The sequence below is a fragment of the Maylandia zebra genome, linkage group LG3 (genome assembly GCF_041146795.1).
Source record: "Maylandia zebra isolate NMK-2024a linkage group LG3, Mzebra_GT3a, whole genome shotgun sequence".
In the NCBI taxonomy this organism is placed as follows: Eukaryota; Metazoa; Chordata; class Actinopteri; order Cichliformes; family Cichlidae; genus Maylandia; species Maylandia zebra.
The window spans coordinates 21,026,835-21,044,410 of record NC_135169.1 but is presented as its reverse complement, the minus strand read 5'-3'; the positions used below and the strand labels follow the sequence as shown (position 1 = coordinate 21,044,410).

The window sequence follows — 17,576 nt, the reverse complement described above, 5'->3', positions numbered from 1 at the left end:
CATACCATGATCGGATATGGGTCGCATAGGGTCAGAAAAGTCGGATTTGATGTGCTTTCGCCTGCAGTGTGAACGTAGCCAAAGAGTGAACAGTAGACTCTCACTAAATTATATATTTTTCATCTCTGTTCACAATTTTCTGGATTTCTTTTTTTGTAAGACTAAGACTGAACTTTATTTTTCCATGTTTGGCAATGTTCACATTCTGTTTAACTTGTTGCTTTTTTGAAGAAGTGATGCAGACTAATGAATCAGTCTAGTGACAAAAGTTACAAACAGTTGTTTGAAATGAAAGCTGTTTGTTCAAAACAGAAATTGTGAATGAGTTTATTATCTAAATAAATTTGCTGCTAGGCTTTCTGTCATAGTTTTGTTTAGAAGGATTCCTGCCATGTGGGGAATAATGTAAAAAGTTTGAGAATAACTGGATTATTGCAATATCAAGTTGTGCCTATTTCTCAGATGGACAGCAAGTGGAGAGTGATAGATGAGATGAGGAGATGGAAGGAGGAAGAGAGGCAAAGAGTGATTCACAGGCAGAGCCGAGTTTATTTCTCACTTTTGTTGCCTTATGGTTCCAAGCACTGTCGCCAATCTTTGCATTTTATTATTATCTCATAACACTTGTTCAATAAGCTACCATTTCTCCTGTGGACTTTCTAATGTCTACAGTCTCAGATCAGCACAGCCCTGCCCTCCAGCCCTATCAGCAGCAGCAGCAGGAACAACATTGTACCCATCAGGTAACACATAGACTACGTTTGCTTTGCATTGTCCCTACCTGATGACACTAATATAGTATGATATGATCCCATATTGGATTCTTGGACAATTTACAGTATATAGGTACACTTCTCAATCAACACGACAAATACTAGAACTACTGATAGCTGAATAAAAGGGGGGAAAAGTCATATCTCACAGAATCCGACAGAAAATAAAAAGCAATATCACAACTGAATGAGAAACATGCCTGATTAGCTACATCAGAATCTTTTAAAATAGCCAGTGCTGGTGCTTAGCTTAGGAACAGATGGTGCAGCTGCTGTGATGATTTATTATAGGGGTAGCCACAATCCAAAGCTCAGTCATTCCAAAGTAATTTGTCAGTGAGACAGGATGACATCTGTGAAGGGTAGGGTCTTTTTTCTTTAAAACAAACTAAGTATTTTTTTTAAATTGTGAAACAAAATATTTGATTAACAAAAAATACAAAAGGACAATAAAGTTTATGGTGCCTAAACCTAGTGGGTTTAAGTGAAAGTAAAAAGCAAGTAAAGAAGGGAATTTCAATAGAAAACAATTCCCACAGGAAACAAACTAGGACGTGTTTGGCAGTTAACTGGTGGTGTTATGTTTAAGTAGCATGGGTACAAAACACAGTTATGCTGCTCTTTGATCACACAGTGAATGAGGCTTGTAGAAAAGGGACAGAATTTTGACACTGAGAACAATGTGAATAGTCTGTCAGTAGATGATCTACACCACTGCCGCCTGCCAGATTGTGTATATTATGTATTTGTATGAATTCTAGCTGTGGCAGCTGGTTTAGAATTTTACAGTTTACGAGCATCCTGTGTCGAATCTGTACAAATACAGTGACCATTAGAAATAAGTGAGCATCTGAAGGTACCCATTTATTTTATATTTATTTTTTGACTGGAGACATGATGTCATTTATTTAAGAAAAACTAAGAGGTTTTTTTTAACAGAACAGCAGCACTTGATGGTACAGATTACTTTAATATTCCAGTCTATTTTTTAAAAAGCACATTTAAAACTAAATGTACATATAGAAAATATTAAAAGCAGTTTTTCATCAGTCTAACATCAGAGGGAGGGGAACAAACTTGCTGCCAATCAAAAAAGAAACACACACACACACACACACACACACACACACACACACACACACACACACACACACACACACACTGCTAAGGTATCTTTTATTCTCTGCTTTATTATATACTTTACATTCAAATCGACATAAAAGAACCAGACTAATACGCTTATCTTAAGTACATAAAGACTAGTACATAAGGAATGTTAATTCCTTATGTACTAGTGCAACTTTGCTGCTTGCTCCACTTTTACTTCATCCCGAGAGAGCAGCTTAAGCTATCAAATCAACACTGACATAATGCTTTTAAAGCAGTGAGACTCGACCATATTTACCTCGTTAATGTATCTCAAAACTTTAATGTGAGGAATCATTTTTTCCTACAACACACTTGTTTCAAAACTTTGAGTATAATTTTGATATAAAATATTGTGAGCTGGAAACCAAGAGACAAACACTTTTTTTCCTCAGGGTGGTTATATTTCAAACTAACAACACTCCCATTAGCTGTAAATAAATATAGTATACACTTCATGTAAAACACTTTTTTAGCACTGATACTGTAAGCATGTTGGTCTGCTAAAGAAAGTATGTAATACAAACGCATTCATTCAAAAGATAATATGTTTAAAATGAGATCTACACCAACAGGTAACAGCCAGTGTGTAGACTTAACCTGGGCTGCGGTAAACTGCAGGTAAACTAGCAAATTAACAATGTGGCTTATGTGTAAGTACAAGAAAGAAGATCTGCTATCAACCACCTGCCTGCTTCCTGGCTGTTCGGCTACTAGTCTATTCTGTTGTTTACCACACTGTCAAACTCAATGCTAACATTATTTTCCCAGTCCTGTGTGACAAATATGTGGTTTTAGAAATCATGTTTCATTATGATGAGTCATATAAAAGGTGGCTGTAGCTCAGGTGGTAGAGCAGGTCATCCACTGATCGGAAGGTTGGTGGTTCGATTCCTGGCTTCCCCTAGTCTGCATGCCAAATATCCTTGGGCAAGATACTAACCCGAAATTGCTCTCCGATGCATTCATCGGCGTATGAATGTGTGTGAATGTCAGTTGTGCTTGTGTGAATGGGTGAATGCACAAGTTGTGTAAAGCGCTTTGAGTGCTCAGAAGAGTGGAAAAGTGCTATATAAGAACCAGTCCATTTACCATAACTCACATTACATATAATATTTTATATGTAGCATAAAAACTGTTAGGCCACTTAGTGAAGACAGGGGCTCCACGCCCTTTTCCCACAACTTGGGCACTATTCCAGAGTCAGGAGAGCTTATTTTTGACATTTTATGACAGTATTGACAGTATCCATATAGATGTGTTGGCTAAAAGTGTAGCTATTTTGCAATCAAGCAGTTGAGGGTTTAAAATAAAAGTGAAATGAAAATTATCTATGGATTTCATTTTCCTCAAATGAACCAAATTTTTATTTATTTAACTTAATCTGTCAAGAAATCACTTCTTAAAAAACCTGAAAACATTTTTCATCCCTTTAAAAACTGTATGTGTCACTAAAATAACCATATATACATATTCATACTTAAGGTTATGTTTATAAAACAAAGTTACTAACAGAATAGTGAGCACATGTTTTCTTGTCTTATCCTCTCTGCAGGATCAACTGATCACTTCAAGAGGGCAACTTTTTTGACCTTGTGTTTGTCTGTTAAAGATAATGAACTGGTTCCTATACAGCACATTTCTGCTCTATTGGAGCACTCAAAGCACTTGTCTTCTTCACCCATTCACAAAAGCACTATTTCTCTGCTCTTTCTACCTAACATTCACACTCCAACAGGTGCGGAGTGTCAGAGAGGGCGGAGTTAGTATCTTATCCCAGGATAGTTGGAATGCAGGCTGAAGCAGACTAAGATTGAACCGCCATCCTTGTAATTACTAGGTAACCTGCGCTACCACCTGAGCTACAGCCTTCTCCACAGTGCTCAGGCTTCAACTGATGTCTAGCCTTCCTGAAGTTGTTTAGCAGGCATTCATTTTCTAACCTACAGTGAAACTTCTTTCTACGGTAGCTGACAAAACAATACAGAGGAACGGGTGTGAAGTTCAACAGCAGGGTAGAGGGGATCAGTGAAGGTTGTTTTGAAGGTGTGGAGGTGAATGAGGCTACCAGAAAAAACTCTGTAAAAGGACAAAGTGCCAGCTTCCCAATCCAGATACACCCCAACCCGACTGCAGCGCAAACACTGAGATGATACACAGACCTTCTCTTTGTTGTGCTGAACAAAACAACCATCATCAGAGCAAATCAGACACCAAGACTTGTTGTTTTGTCCCAGCTTGCAGTCATCCACATCTCCTTTCCTGCCAATGCTTCTGTATGTTAACCCAACACATAAGGGCTCTGACACCTCCATCTCCAGGTAGCAGTGCTCTTTTAGTCCCTGCTCACACAGCACTTGCTGACAGCAATCAAACCTCTCTGTATGATCAGGATAAGCCTGCTCCTCCTCCACCCAGGTCACTTTTCTTTTGTCTTCAGAGAGCAGCAGGTTCTTGTGAGCTGTGTTGGAGTCCAAAGTGAGCGCACAGGCATCTGGAGGTAAGAAAACACTTATATAGTCAGTAAAGACTTTAATAGTATACCATTTGTCCACCACTGGCAGTATGAAGTACAGAGCTGTTGGGCAGTAATTAAAAAAAAATCCATCAAAAGAAAGTTGTTCCTGAGTTAAAAGTCAACATTCTTCTCAAAATAACATTTCTGAATACACGAGTGATGTTTATTTTTCCTCTTAAAGGCAGAACCATGACAGGATTGTTTAAAAGTGATCTTAAAAAGAAACAATGTATTTCTACGATTCTTAATATTTTATTGCTGTCCTTCAATATCCAGTATTTTTACATGTACCATTAGATCTAATAATCCTACAACTGTTTACAACTTGCATAGTTCCCATTTCTGTATAGCTGTATATCCCAGATTCTGTAAAGTTATTTATTTCATATTCTGTATAGTTTTTCATATTTATATCCTGTTCATATCCTGTACATAGCTTGTACTCACTACAGCCTGTACATACTTATAGTTACAGAATATTCACAACATACTTCATACCGTGTACATTATAACATACCATAATAGACCCATTTCTGTAATATACTTTCATATCTATACTATTGCTAATATATATTGTAATATATCTATATCACTAAAGCACTTCTGGATGGATGCAAACTGCATTTCGTTGCCCTGTACCTGTGCATGTGCAATGACAATAAAATTGAATTCTATTCTATTCTATTCTATTCTATTCTATTCTATTCTAATAAGTCTAAATCCTCTCTTACAGAAAACACTATGTAAAGAGGACCCACTGAAACTGATGGTGATTGTTTGTGGTGGTGTGTGGTAGAGACTGAGGGAGGCTCCTCGCTGGAAGCTCAGGTGAAACACAGAAAGCTGCTTTAAAACAAAAGTTCTGCCACATTAACCTGAAATGATCATGTTGTAATTAAGTCCTGTAGCATCTTAATGCCTTTAGAATTCAGACATTGAAACATTCAACAGATTCCTGTAGATACTCACATTTCTTCAATCCTGGGTGTATCCGGTGACTTCCACCATGTTCAAAACTGTGGAGGAAATTGAGTTTAAGAAATAGAAATGGAACTATTAATTAGTAATATATGCATCTATTCTGTTCACCACCCAACATCCAATATTGGTCTCTTGCTGGCTAAGAAAACAGAGTAATGATAAAGCTGAGTGCATGCTGGAGTCTGATCTTCACCAGGTAACAGAGGTGATGATTATTCAGGATTGCAGCATTTTAGCTTTAATTTCTATCCATACAGGTTGATGTATTAAATTTACTGTAGTCCAAGCTTTTCTTTGTGTTGTCGACTTTGTGCCTGTACTCATTAAAAGAAAGACAGTGTAGGGATTTGTTTGGTAGTAATGTAATAAGAGGTGTAACAAATTACCTTCTTCAGTGGGATTAAGTAAAATACTCCATTACGTTTAAGAAAAGTATGTTACTTTTTTGACTAACAACCAGGGTACTTGACTTGTTAGGAAACAGAAAATTACTCTGTATCACTCTACAAGTATTACAGCACGAAACTCCAGTAAAAAGGTGGCGGTGCTCTAAGCTTTAGGAGGTGAAAAGCAAAAACTAAAGTTTAAAACACTTTAGATTAAGATCAGACTTTCTTCTCCTCATTGTGATGCATCTTCTTGTAAATGGTACATATAGAAATAATAATAATAATACTATAGTGATGTGTTCTGTTTGTTTGTTAACTAGCTGTTATTATTATTATTATGTGTATTCCAACCTGGCTGGAGCCTACAAAGCCACACCCCTCCCCCACATTGGACAATCGGACCATCTCTCCCTGTTCCTCACACCTAGGTATTCACCACTCATCCAACATGTGAAACCTGCTGTGAGGACAATTAAAGTGTGGCCAGAGGGGACAGACGCAGTGCTCCAGGACAGATTTAAAAACACAGACTGGAATATGTTCACCCACACAGACCTGGACCAGTACGCCTCATCTGTACTGGATTACATCTCCAAAACCACAGACAGTGTCACCACCCAGAAACGGATTACCATGTACCCCAACCAGAAGCCTTGGATGAACCGGGATGTTCGTCTCCTCCTGAAGGCCCGCAACACTGCCTTTAGGTCAGGAGATGCACACGCCTACAGCACAGCCAGGGCTAATCTAAAGAAGGGCATCAAAAAAGCCAAACACCATTACAAAAAGAAGGTAGAAGAACACTTCTCCAACTCCAACCCCCGACGCATGTGGCAAGGACTCCAGACCATTACAGACTACAGGACCACCAAACCCTCCCCCGCATCCTCTGATGTCTCCTTCCTCAACAAGCTCAACAACTTTTATGCTCGTTTTGAGCGAGGGAACCCCACAACCACAACCAAAGCAGACATGACGCCAGACCACCAACCTCTGACTCTCTCCCCCACCGATGTAGGAGCGGTGCTGAGCAGGATCAATGTCCACAAGGCTGCAGGTCCTGATGGCATCCCCGGGCGTGTTCTCAGAGCGTGTTCTGGGGAGCTTGCAGGAGTGCTCACAGACATATTCAATCTGTCCTTGGCCCACGCTGTGGTACCGGCCTGCTTCAAATCCACCTCCATCGTCCCGGTACCCAAAAACTCCAACCCATCTTGCCTCAATGACTACCGCCCAGTAGCACTCACCCCCATCATCACTAAGTGCTTAGAGCAGCTGGTCCTAGCACACTTCAAATCCTGCCCCCCCCCCCACCCTGGACCCCCACCAATTCGCATACCGCCAGAACAGGAGCACAGAGGATGCAGTCTCCATCGCACTGCACTCTGTCCTCTCACACCTGGACAACAACAACACCTACGCCAGAATGCTGTTTATAGACTTCAGTTCAGCATTCAATACAATCCACCCCTCACAACTCATCAGGAAACTGACAGACCTGGGCATCAGTTCCCTCATCTGCAAATGGTTACTGGACTTCCTGACCAACCGCCCCCAACATGTCCGGCTGGATAACCGCTGCTCATCTACCATCACAATGAACACCGGTGTACCACAAGGCTGTGTGATGAGCCCTTTCCTCTACTCCCTCTTCACCCACAACTGCAGACCTGCTGATGGTTCCAACACCATCATTAAGTTTGCAGATGACACCACGGTGATTGGCCTCATCAGTGACAACGATGAGGCCGCCTACAGGGAGGAGGTGGATCGTCTGGCTGAGTGGTGCGACACAAACAACCTGCTGCTTAACACCGAGAAGACCAAGGAGCTCATCGTGGACTACAGGAGGAATGCTGGCCCACATCCACCCATCCACATTAAGGGGACGGCTGTGGAGCGTGTGAGCAGCTTCAAGTTCCTGGGAGTCCACATCTCCGAGGATCTCACCTGGACGACCAACTGCTCCAAGCTGGTCAAGAAGGCTCACCAGCGCCTCTTCTTCTTGAGGACCCTGAGGAAGAACCACCTGTCCTCAGACATCCTGGTGAACTTCTATCGCTGCACCATCGAGAGCATCCTGACCAACTGTATAACAATCTGGTACGGGAACTGCTCTGCCTCGGACCGGAAGGCGTTGCAGAGGGTCGTGAAAACTGCCCAGCGCATCGCCGGAGCACCACTTCCTGCCATAAAAGACATCTACAGGAAGCGGTGTCTGAAAAGGGCTGGGAAAATCATCAAAGACCCCAGTCACCCATCACATGGACTCTTCACCCTCCTGCCCTCTGGGAGGCGCCACAGGAGCCTCCGGACTAAGACCACCAGGTACCGGAACAGCTTCTTCCCCACAGCTGTCAGACTCCTGAACTCTGCCTCCTGACATCTGACCCACGTTAAACTCATGGACTGAACATACACACACCCACAATGGACAACTGTACCCTCAAACACACAATAATAACATGGACTGAACCACCACTCACAACCACTAGCACTTTATATAGCCTCTGTAGAAACTATCTACACCCTCACTTATCTTAACTGCACTACTGTATAGCTCTGTGTAAATAATCATTCTGTACATTCGATAATCTTTAATCCTACAACTGTTTACAACTTGCATAGTTCCCATTTCTGTATAGCTGTATATCTCAGATTCTGTAAAGTTATTTATTTCATATTCTGTATAGTTTTTCATATTTATATCCTGTTTATAGCCTGTACATAGCTTGTACTCACTACAGCCTTTACATACTTAGTTATAGAATATTCACAACATACTTCATACCGTGTACATTATAACATACCATAATAGACCCATTTCTGTAGTATACTTACATATCTATACTATTGCTAATATATATTGTAATATATCTATATCACTAAAGCACTTCTGGATGGATGCAAACTGCATTTCGTTGCCCTGTACCTGTGCATGTGCAATGACAATAAAGTTGAATTCTATTCTATTCTATAATTCTATTCTATTCTATTACTATTTTTAGTTTGTTCAAGGGCTACAAGAGGGAAATAAACTTATTCTCAATCGTTAACAGGAAATAGAAAGCATTTTGCGATGAAGACTAACAGAACATTTTGAGCTGGCTCTCATCCATTAAAAAACTTGTCAAACAGCTTCCTGGGGTGTTTCCGTGCTTGCTTTGAGCTTGAGGACCATTTTCCAAACAGTGCATGATAAAGGAAAACATTACTTGACTTGGCTGAGCCGGTATTGTGGATCATTCCTCAGCTCAGAGAGCTTCTTCTCTCCATATTCTCCTGGATAGTTGTAACTCAGGTCCAACTCTTTCAGATGTGAGGGGTTTAACTTTAGAGCTTTGACCAAATAATCACAGCCTTGTTCTGTCACCAGACACCCAGATAACCTGAGAAAAGAATAGTTTGATACATATAAATGCAGCTTTTAGAAGATTTAGATATCCATCAGCAGGACTACATCTGTTGCATCGCTGAAAGACTAAATGACTGCAGGAATGAGTATTTACAGGGCAGATTCTATGAAGAACAGGACCTGTGCTAAAATAACTTCTGCCAGGTGATATCTGTTTCACTTTGTAGGAGGTTGGATGGGTTGTCTATGTTTATATTATGATACATAAACATTTAATGTACCTCAGAGTTTCCAGTCTGCAGCACTGACTCGACAGTCCTTTAGAGAGCAGCTCCACTCCTGAATCTTTCAGGTCATTGTTGCTCAGGTCCAGATCTCTTAGCGGTGAGAAGGGGTATTTGAGAGCAGCGACCAGATGATCAACCCACTCTTCACTTACTTTACAGTCTGCTAGTCTATGGAGGGTGATGGGTGTTTATTAATTTTTATAGAAACAGATAGATGTAAAGAAAAGGCATGTTTAAAGATACTTAATGGCCAACCATGTGGTTGCCATTTGTAATACAGAGGACTTGTCCCCTCTCCTTCCTCTTTTGCATTCTGGCTAATAGTCCAGTTCGCTGAAATTATTTAAGGGTGAAGAGTTTATCTCACAAACAAGAGTGAAAAAAACTTACAAGGCCTTTTTGCTGCTCCTCACTGCTGGTATCAGCCTCCGTCTGCCCTCATCTGATGTGTTGTAACTCTTTAAGTCCAAGACTTCCAGATCATTCTTTGATACCTGCAGCATGTAGGCCAGTGCAGAGCAGTGCAGGGGAGTCAACTCTGTTTTTGAATGATCTGACAGTGCGAGATATTTCTGAATCTCATCTTTGACTTTGTGATCTCTCATCTCGACCATAGTCTGGAAAAGGTTGATGCAGCTGTCTGGAGAGAGGTTCTTCCTTCGCACAGATTTGATGTGAGTCAACATTTTCTTGTCAGTATCTTGGCTTCGATCTGTTGGAGTCAGCAGACCATGAAGGACTCTGTGATTGGGTTCAACCATAAGGCCAAGGAGGAATCTCAGGAAGAAGTCCAGGTGGCCATTTTTCTTCTCCAGCACTTTGTCTACTGTTATTTTAAGAAGTTCAATTAAAGTATGCTCCTTGCCCTTTACATCAAAGAAGATGCTGAGATCTTTAGTATCATTGTTAATGAAACAGTCATAGATGTAGAGAGCTGCAAAGAACTCCTGCACAGTCAGATGCACAAAGAAGAAGACATTTTTCTGGAAAATTATTTTTTCTTCCCGAAGAACTGTGGTGCAAAATCCAGAGTCAATGGATGCTGCTTTAACATCAATGCCACAGGCCTCCAGATCTTCCTCATAGAAGATAAGATTTTTCTTCAGCAGCTGCTCAAATGCAAGCTTGCCGAGTTTCAGAAGAAATTTCCTCTGTGTTTTCAGAAGCTTCACTTTGTTTGTCTCAACGTCCTTGTCATATTTTCTACTTCTGTGTTTTGTTTGGACACAGAGAAAGTGTGCCATCATTTCTGTAAGAGTTTGAGGAATTTCAGTTTTCTCGTCTCCTCCAAAGACTTCCTGGAATAACACTGCAGAAATCCAGCAGAAGATCGGGATCTGACACATGCTGTCGAGACTCTGTGAAGACTGAATATGTTTAATGATCCTTTCAGCAAGATCTGGATCATGACTAAACCTCCTCCTGAAGTATTCAGCTTTTTGTGAGTCATTGAACCCTCTTATCTCTGTCACCATGTCAACATGCTCAGCAGGGATCTGATTGGCTGCTGCTGGACGGGAAGTAATCCAGAGCTTTGCATCAGGAAGAAGCTTACCCTGGATGATGTTTGCTAGGAGATCCCTCACAGGTGCTGCTTCCTTGACAGATGTTATAGTCTTAATGCCTTCAAAGTCCAGCTGAAACCTGCTTTCATCCAGACCGTCCAGGATCAGGACAGTCTTGGTTTTGGTATAGTCCACTGAATCTTTGAGATCAGACAGTGTGGGGTGAAATAAAGTCAGGAGCTCATGTAGGCTTTTTTCACCTGTAATCAAATTCAGCTCTCTGAAAGCAAGACTGAAAACAAAGTCTACATCCTGGTTTGCCTTCTCTTCGGCCCAGTCAAGAATCAACTTCTGCACAGAAAATGATTTTCCAATTCCTGCGACGCCCTTCGTCACAACTGTTCTGTGAGGTTTGTCTTGATCAGGCAACGGTCTGAAGATGTCACTCAGACTGACTGATGAACACGTTTCCAGTTTACTTGTGCCATATCTGAACTCATGCTCTGTACGAGGCCCTTCACTCTCCCCAGTGGTGATGTAGAGCTCTGTATAGATGTTGTTCAATGGACTTGGCTTGTCACCATTACCTTCAGACACCAAAAAAAATTTCTTTTGCATCGCTTCTTTCCATGTCTTCTTTGCCTCAAACAGTTTGATGTCATCTGTAACAATGAAATGCAAGATGAACAAGCCCAAAATTACATTGTTAATACCAAATGATTTCATTTTTTTAAATGGTAAAAATGCAAAATCACAAAATGACAAAGAGAACAAATCTTGAAATTAAAGTTTTCACTGGTTTAATTGTTTAAATTTTGGGTAAGATGAAAAAAAAATTAAAATCCAGAAAATTCACCAATTACAAAGAACCCTACACACCTAAAAAACTGTGTATAAAAGAGATGTTTTATTAACAAGAAAATCCCAAATATTCAAACATTCAAAATACCGCTCAAACTCATTTTACATCTAATAAGAGTTTAAAACTTTTCTCATAGTAGTTATACAAATTCTTAATACTTACCATTGTCATCTTCAGTATCTTTCAAGCTTTTCAATGTTATTCTGGATTTCTTTCCACACTGTGGACAGGAGTCCTCTGCTGGTGAATCAGACTGATCTGAACTTACACACTGTTTGCAGGACTCATGTCCACACATGAACTGGACTGGATCCTTTAAAACCTCCTTACACACTGGACAGCTGGATTAGATGGGAGATGAAGAAAACATTTCGTTATTATTGTGCATCACACACAGTGATATCACTGTATCTGAGGCAGCATTTGATCTACAAACAAAGAAATTATTCTCCTGTATTCAGAAACCTGTTGGTCTGGAGATTTATATCTATATTGCTATGGAAAATAAACAGCCTTAAAACATCACCTTCATACACCATCAACGTTCACTCAGTCTGCATCTGCATCCGTTTAGAGTTCACAAATATCAACCGTAATATTCCTCAGCAGAAACTAATGTTGCCCCTTTAGCAGGATTAATCTAGACCCTGTTGAAAAGACCTCCAGGTTCTTCAAGTATTTTGTCACACGATGCAGAATTCATAATCTAATTTGTGACTGTTGGAAAACATTGATCTATATTCTGCATGAAAGCTCACTGTTGTTACTAGATCAAGGTTTTTCTTTGAAAAAGCTATCTATTGTGTGCCAATATCTATTGAGGCCACATAACTGTTTCTCAATTAATCTGTTCTACGACATTATTCCAAAAAGCCTGCCTTTGTGTTCACGAGCAAACTAGATTTAGTGTAATGTTTCTGTATGAAAGCAAAGGGTTTTCCTGGTAAAATCCCATGCAGCTAAAACGTGCTGAACAGCTGCACTTAACAACACGGACAGTTGAAGAGCACATTGTCTCATCAAATTTGGGGCCCTTGAAGATTTATTTTTTCATCAGATACACTATTGTTAGGCTAAATTTAATGAAGCATTAAGCATTACTCCACCAAAGTGACTGTGAGTACTCTGAAATCTAATCCAGTTTTGTATTATGCTTCTTAAGGTGAAATGATTATAACTTTTTCAAGGAATCAAAATCTGAATCGTAGCATGAGCGAATCACTCAGGACTCACTCACCCCCTCCCTCCTGGCTCACAGCTTCTTCTTCTTGGTTGGCAACTAATGTTAAGGCGCATTACCGCCCCCTGGCTCACAGCTCAGTGGACATTTACATGAGAAAATATATATTTGACACATTTGAAGAAAATACTAATAAAATAAAATAAAAATAAATAAAATAAATGTTCCCTTTAGAATTTTTTTACTTGTTTTTCCGCCATGAAAAGAGAAACAAATTAGGTTTGAGTGAAAATGTACATTTTTTGCACTCTCTGGGCAACTAAGTGACTCAAATGACGCAAAAATTCGATTCAATTTGGTGAGTGACTCATTCAAACTCGATTCAGTAAAAAGAATCAAATTTACCATCACTATGATGCTCATACACAACTTTGTGATCTGTAGTGAGAGTAGGGAGTAGGGAAGAAGTGGGAAAGAACCAGGAGAGGTGGAGGTACGCTAATCCTCTGACTATTAGTGCTAAAAGTCTACTCCTCAGTATTATACTTTGGATGGGAACATGTTCAGTGCGGTGCTGAGAGGTGTGTCGGAGGTGTAACGTATTTACTTGCATTCCTTTGTGAGTTAAAACTGTGTGCGTGGTTACCACGTGAGTATTGTAGGTTTAACTTTATCTGTGTTATTTGCTAAGTAGCTAGTCCCATTGCTATCGCTAAGATGCGGCTTTGGGCTATTACAGGCAGCCTTGGTTTTAGCCCATATTCCATTTCATATATGACTTACTATTGTAGCTGTGAGTGGATGTAACTATCTTTATGGTTATTGCCTGAGTAGTTGTAACCTGTAGAGGTCCTGTTTGCTAACAGATATATATATATATATATATATATATAGATAGATAGATAGATAGATAGATAGATAGATAGATAGATAGATAGATAGATAGATATATGTATACACACACACACACACACGGGCAGAAAATTCATTTATGGTCTTAGGGTGTCCTCTAGTGGCCATGTTGTTATATTACAGATGGTATAACATTACGCTGAAAACCCACAGTATTGTATAAGCAGTGTTTTACATAGTGGTTAATACACAAATTAATTTTTCTGTTTACAGATGACCACACACACACACACACACACTCAAACCCCATTTACCTGCATGTAAATATATTGTAATTCAATCACATCCCTACCAATCCTGTTCATCCTGTTTATGCCATCTGCCTTCTCCTTCATTAAACTTATTTGAACTACATCAATGTGGAGTACCATTCCTTCTGACCGAGGACGACTCAGTTGAAGCGTGATCGGCAATCAGTGCAATCATATATTACAATTAGCATACCTGGAGAGAAGAGGAATGAGACGAGGAATGAAAGTCAGTAGAAACAAGATAGAACAGGTGAGAAAGAGAGGAAGACATGTGGGAGGGTAAACATGCAGAGATAGTGAAAGTGAAAGTTTAAATACCTGGGGTCAACCATCCAAAGCAATCGGCAGTGCACAGGAGATCTGAAGCATAAAGTGCAGGCACGGTGGAGCAGGTGGAGATGAGTGTCATGGGTAATTTGTGAAAGAAGGGTAGCAGTTAAAGGGAAGGTTTACAAGATCAGAATCAGAGACTATATATCACCAAGGTGCAATCACGAAAATAGCAGATGGCAGTAAGAACTGTAACAATGTATGGTTTAGAGTCGGTGACTGAAAAAGAAACTCAGGTTTGGAGACAAAGTTAGAGGTAAGGCTGAGATTGTTTGGACATGTGCAGAGAGAGGATGGTGGATTTACTTGACAAAGGACTCTAACAGAGAGCTGCCAGGCAGGAGGAAAAGAGGAAGACCTCATGACCATGGATGTGGTGAAGAATGACACGCAGAGGATTGTTGTAAAAAAAAGGAGCATGCTGGGAGCTTTATGTGACTCCTAAAGAAGATGAACACAGCCTATATAGGTGCTGTTTTTAAGAGGATCAAATGTTTGCTTATTCAGATGGGTTTGAAAACTCAATGTGAAAACATGTCTTTGTGGAGTGTACACTTTGTTTCCATGCATGCTATGATTTGGGTAACTGGGTAAATATTGGGATCAAATTGAAAATTGAACTGAATAAAATTGCCATGCAAAAATACAGAAAAATCAACATGCCACATGTGAAACTGCAGGTCAGTCAGTCTGTCACTTAATCTTTAATGTGCTAAATTTATTCCTTTGGGGGGGAAAAAACTTTACCTTTGTGTCTTTCCAAAGTTGACTGGCTGGTACATGGATCCTTCACTCTTCATAGAGACAACACTGGGAGCTCTGGACTCAGTTCCACTAAAAACGGAGATATTTGTATTTATTCCACAAACAAGAAACCACCTGTGTTTCTATTGTATTTGTTTACAGGAAAAGTGAAAGAAGAATAACTCTAACAAATTAATGGAAAACATTTTAAAGTACAAAATAAGGATTACCCCTGATGTTGCTTGTCACCAAAATTAGCTGGCTGGTACATGGATCCATCACTCTTCATAGACACAGAGCTGGGACCGGGAGAGTCATCTCTATTCTTCTGTGAACTGTTCAGAACAGGATATGAATCTTTTTTTTTCTTTAAAAAAATAGCAGTGAACCTTGATCCATGATGGACCTCTGAGCTAAATGCTAATAGGATGGCAGAAAAGGAATGTGAAGGCAGGTGACAAATGAAAGGAAAAACAACAATATGTTGGTGCGCTGGTTACAAGAAGTGCATCAAGTGTCTTGTGAACTTTACGTGAGGGTGAACTCCATTCTCCTAAAAGATTTCCCTCTCACCTGATCAAGAAGCCCCAAACTTTTCCACAGCTGCTCAGCTGTTTGAGATCAGGCAAACATGTTAGACCAGAGTAACATCATTTTCATCCTCATCAGGTTATTCAGTGAGACCTCGTGTCATGTTCTATCACTCAGAACAACTCCTTAATAATTTATAGACTCTTCCCTCTAAGGGGGTCCAAATCCTGCCAGCATAACATAGCCACTTTTTCCTTTAATATGTCACCTATCTGTAAGTATTAAACAAAGAGAGCTCTGTGTAGATGATAAACTGTAACCACACTGCACTAAAAACCGTTTTCCAATGTAGAGTTTCTTTATTTTTGATCGGAGATACCTGACTAGCAGCCCACTGCGGGAGCTGATTGGCTGTTTGGAGAGTGGGGGGGCGGAGTCAGCTTGTTTTCTCTTTCTTGTCTCAGACATTTCTGCAGCTGAAACACAACTAACAGGGAAAAAAAACAGAGAATAGTTTGTAAATGATAAAAATCCAGCTGTACAGACTTTATGCACTTTATTGGCAATTCCACTGTAAAAGAGCCTTCCTCCTGAACCTGAACCGAGCTGCAGTGACAGCTGGTAGCCTGTAGGTGGCAGCTGTAGCTTTATTTATTTATTTACCCTCCTAGACACTAAATGCACTTTTTAAATATTCAATAAAGTTACTCTTTGTTTACAGACCTAATATTTTTGGTAATCACTGCACTGTCAGGTAAGATTTAAGATTGGTGCGACAGTGCAGGGCCTCTTTAACGGTCTTTTGTTTACACGGATGATCAATGACAGCGTGAAGGTGAAGCAGGTATTAAAAAAACAAGTTAGAGTATCTATTTCAATCATACTATGAGGCAAGTCAAATCGAAAATAGAAGTAAAAGAATAACAATGCGAATTTGACTCGGTTTTATAACGTAACTGGAGTGTTTACAGGGTTAAACGTGGACATATGGATAAACACACGCAGCACCCTCGATCGCTCCTAAATAGTGAATTATAAAAAATAATCGATGGCAGAGTTTGAGTTCGTTCATACTGAGTCGCCGTAAACTGTGAAATCTGCTGCTGCGATGATCCTTCTTATGTGCGCAGTTACTGCAGTAAAACAAGATGTCGGCTGATTAAAAAAACACACGCATCGCTCTGCCCGACAAAAGTCGACATAAAGCAGGAAGATAGGCGGTGACTTACTAAGAGTTTTCTTCTTTCTTATAACTCAATCAAGTATTCGTAAGGTTCTCAAGGTTCTCCTGACAATGAGACTCGCTCCTGCACTACAGCATGGCACAGACGGAACCCTCTGTGTGTGTGTGCGTGTGCGTGTGAGTGTGTGTGTGTGTGTGTGCGTGTGAGTGTGCGTGTGTGTGTGAGAGAGAGAGTAGGGTTTTGTTGTTGTTGCATTTGTTTGAGTTTCACTTTCGTTCCTCTTTTATGCACCTTTTTTTGTCTATCAGGGCTACAACGAAAAACTGGTGCAGACAGCTGCATTTTGAAAGAGTGGAGTTGAACAAAATGAAAAGTCTGGTAATGGACAGATGCAGGTTTGTCCATAATGAGGATGGTTAAAACAGGCAATAAAGAGGATGTTTGTTGCATCACAGACATGATAGGATGTTTCACTAACTCATAAAAACACGGCATGTTGTGGAGGGCATAGCAGTTTGTCTTGAAACAACTTTAATCTCGAAATTTTGTCTTTATTCTCTTTTTTCTTCTTTTGGGGCCTTAATACTCGGCCACACTGTAAACATTTTTTTTAATTTAACAGTATTTT

At 40.1% G+C, this 17,576-nt stretch overlaps 1 protein-coding gene across 4 annotated transcripts; it reads right to left on the bottom strand.

Moving 5' to 3' along the window:
- Nucleotides 1–529: 529 nt before the first annotated feature.
- Nucleotides 530–17,105, bottom strand: LOC112431740 (NLR family CARD domain-containing protein 3-like). Of its 4 annotated transcripts, none has more exons than XM_076882364.1 (10): nucleotides 16,994–17,105; nucleotides 16,144–16,251; nucleotides 15,464–15,568; nucleotides 15,237–15,323; nucleotides 11,979–12,157; nucleotides 9,840–11,616; nucleotides 9,444–9,617; nucleotides 9,023–9,196; nucleotides 5,407–5,453; nucleotides 530–4,413 (listed from the first exon to the last, which is right to left on the bottom strand). In XM_076882364.1, the coding sequence occupies exons 2-10, from the start codon at nucleotides 16,230–16,232 to the stop codon at nucleotides 3,881–3,883; spliced, it is 3,165 nt and encodes a 1,054-aa protein (XP_076738479.1). In that variant the 5' UTR covers nucleotides 16,233–16,251; nucleotides 16,994–17,105; the 3' UTR covers nucleotides 530–3,880. The 4 variants fall into 4 exon arrangements, with proteins under 4 accessions (XP_076738479.1, XP_076738480.1, XP_076738482.1 ...); XM_076882365.1 differs by lacking the exon at nucleotides 16,994–17,105 and adding an exon at nucleotides 16,690–16,755; XM_076882367.1 differs by lacking the exons at nucleotides 15,237–15,323; nucleotides 15,464–15,568; nucleotides 16,144–16,251; nucleotides 16,994–17,105 and adding exons at nucleotides 14,163–14,352; nucleotides 14,478–14,715.
- Nucleotides 17,106–17,576: the final 471 nt, after the last annotated feature.

Bases quoted from the DNA above. Each gene is read 5' to 3' on its own strand.
- LOC112431740 (XM_076882364.1), bottom strand. From the start codon at position 16,232: ATGTCTGAGACAAGAAAGAGAAAACAAGCTGACTCCGCCCCCCCACTC. The intron at 12,158-15,236 runs GTAAAGTTTTTT...CATCTAATCCAG, and splicing joins AACTTTGGAAAGACACAAAG to CTGTCCAGTGTGTAAGGAGG. The intron at 9,197-9,443 runs GTACATTAAATG...TTCTTTTCTCAG, and splicing joins TGCAGACTGGAAACTCTGAG to GTTATCTGGGTGTCTGGTGA.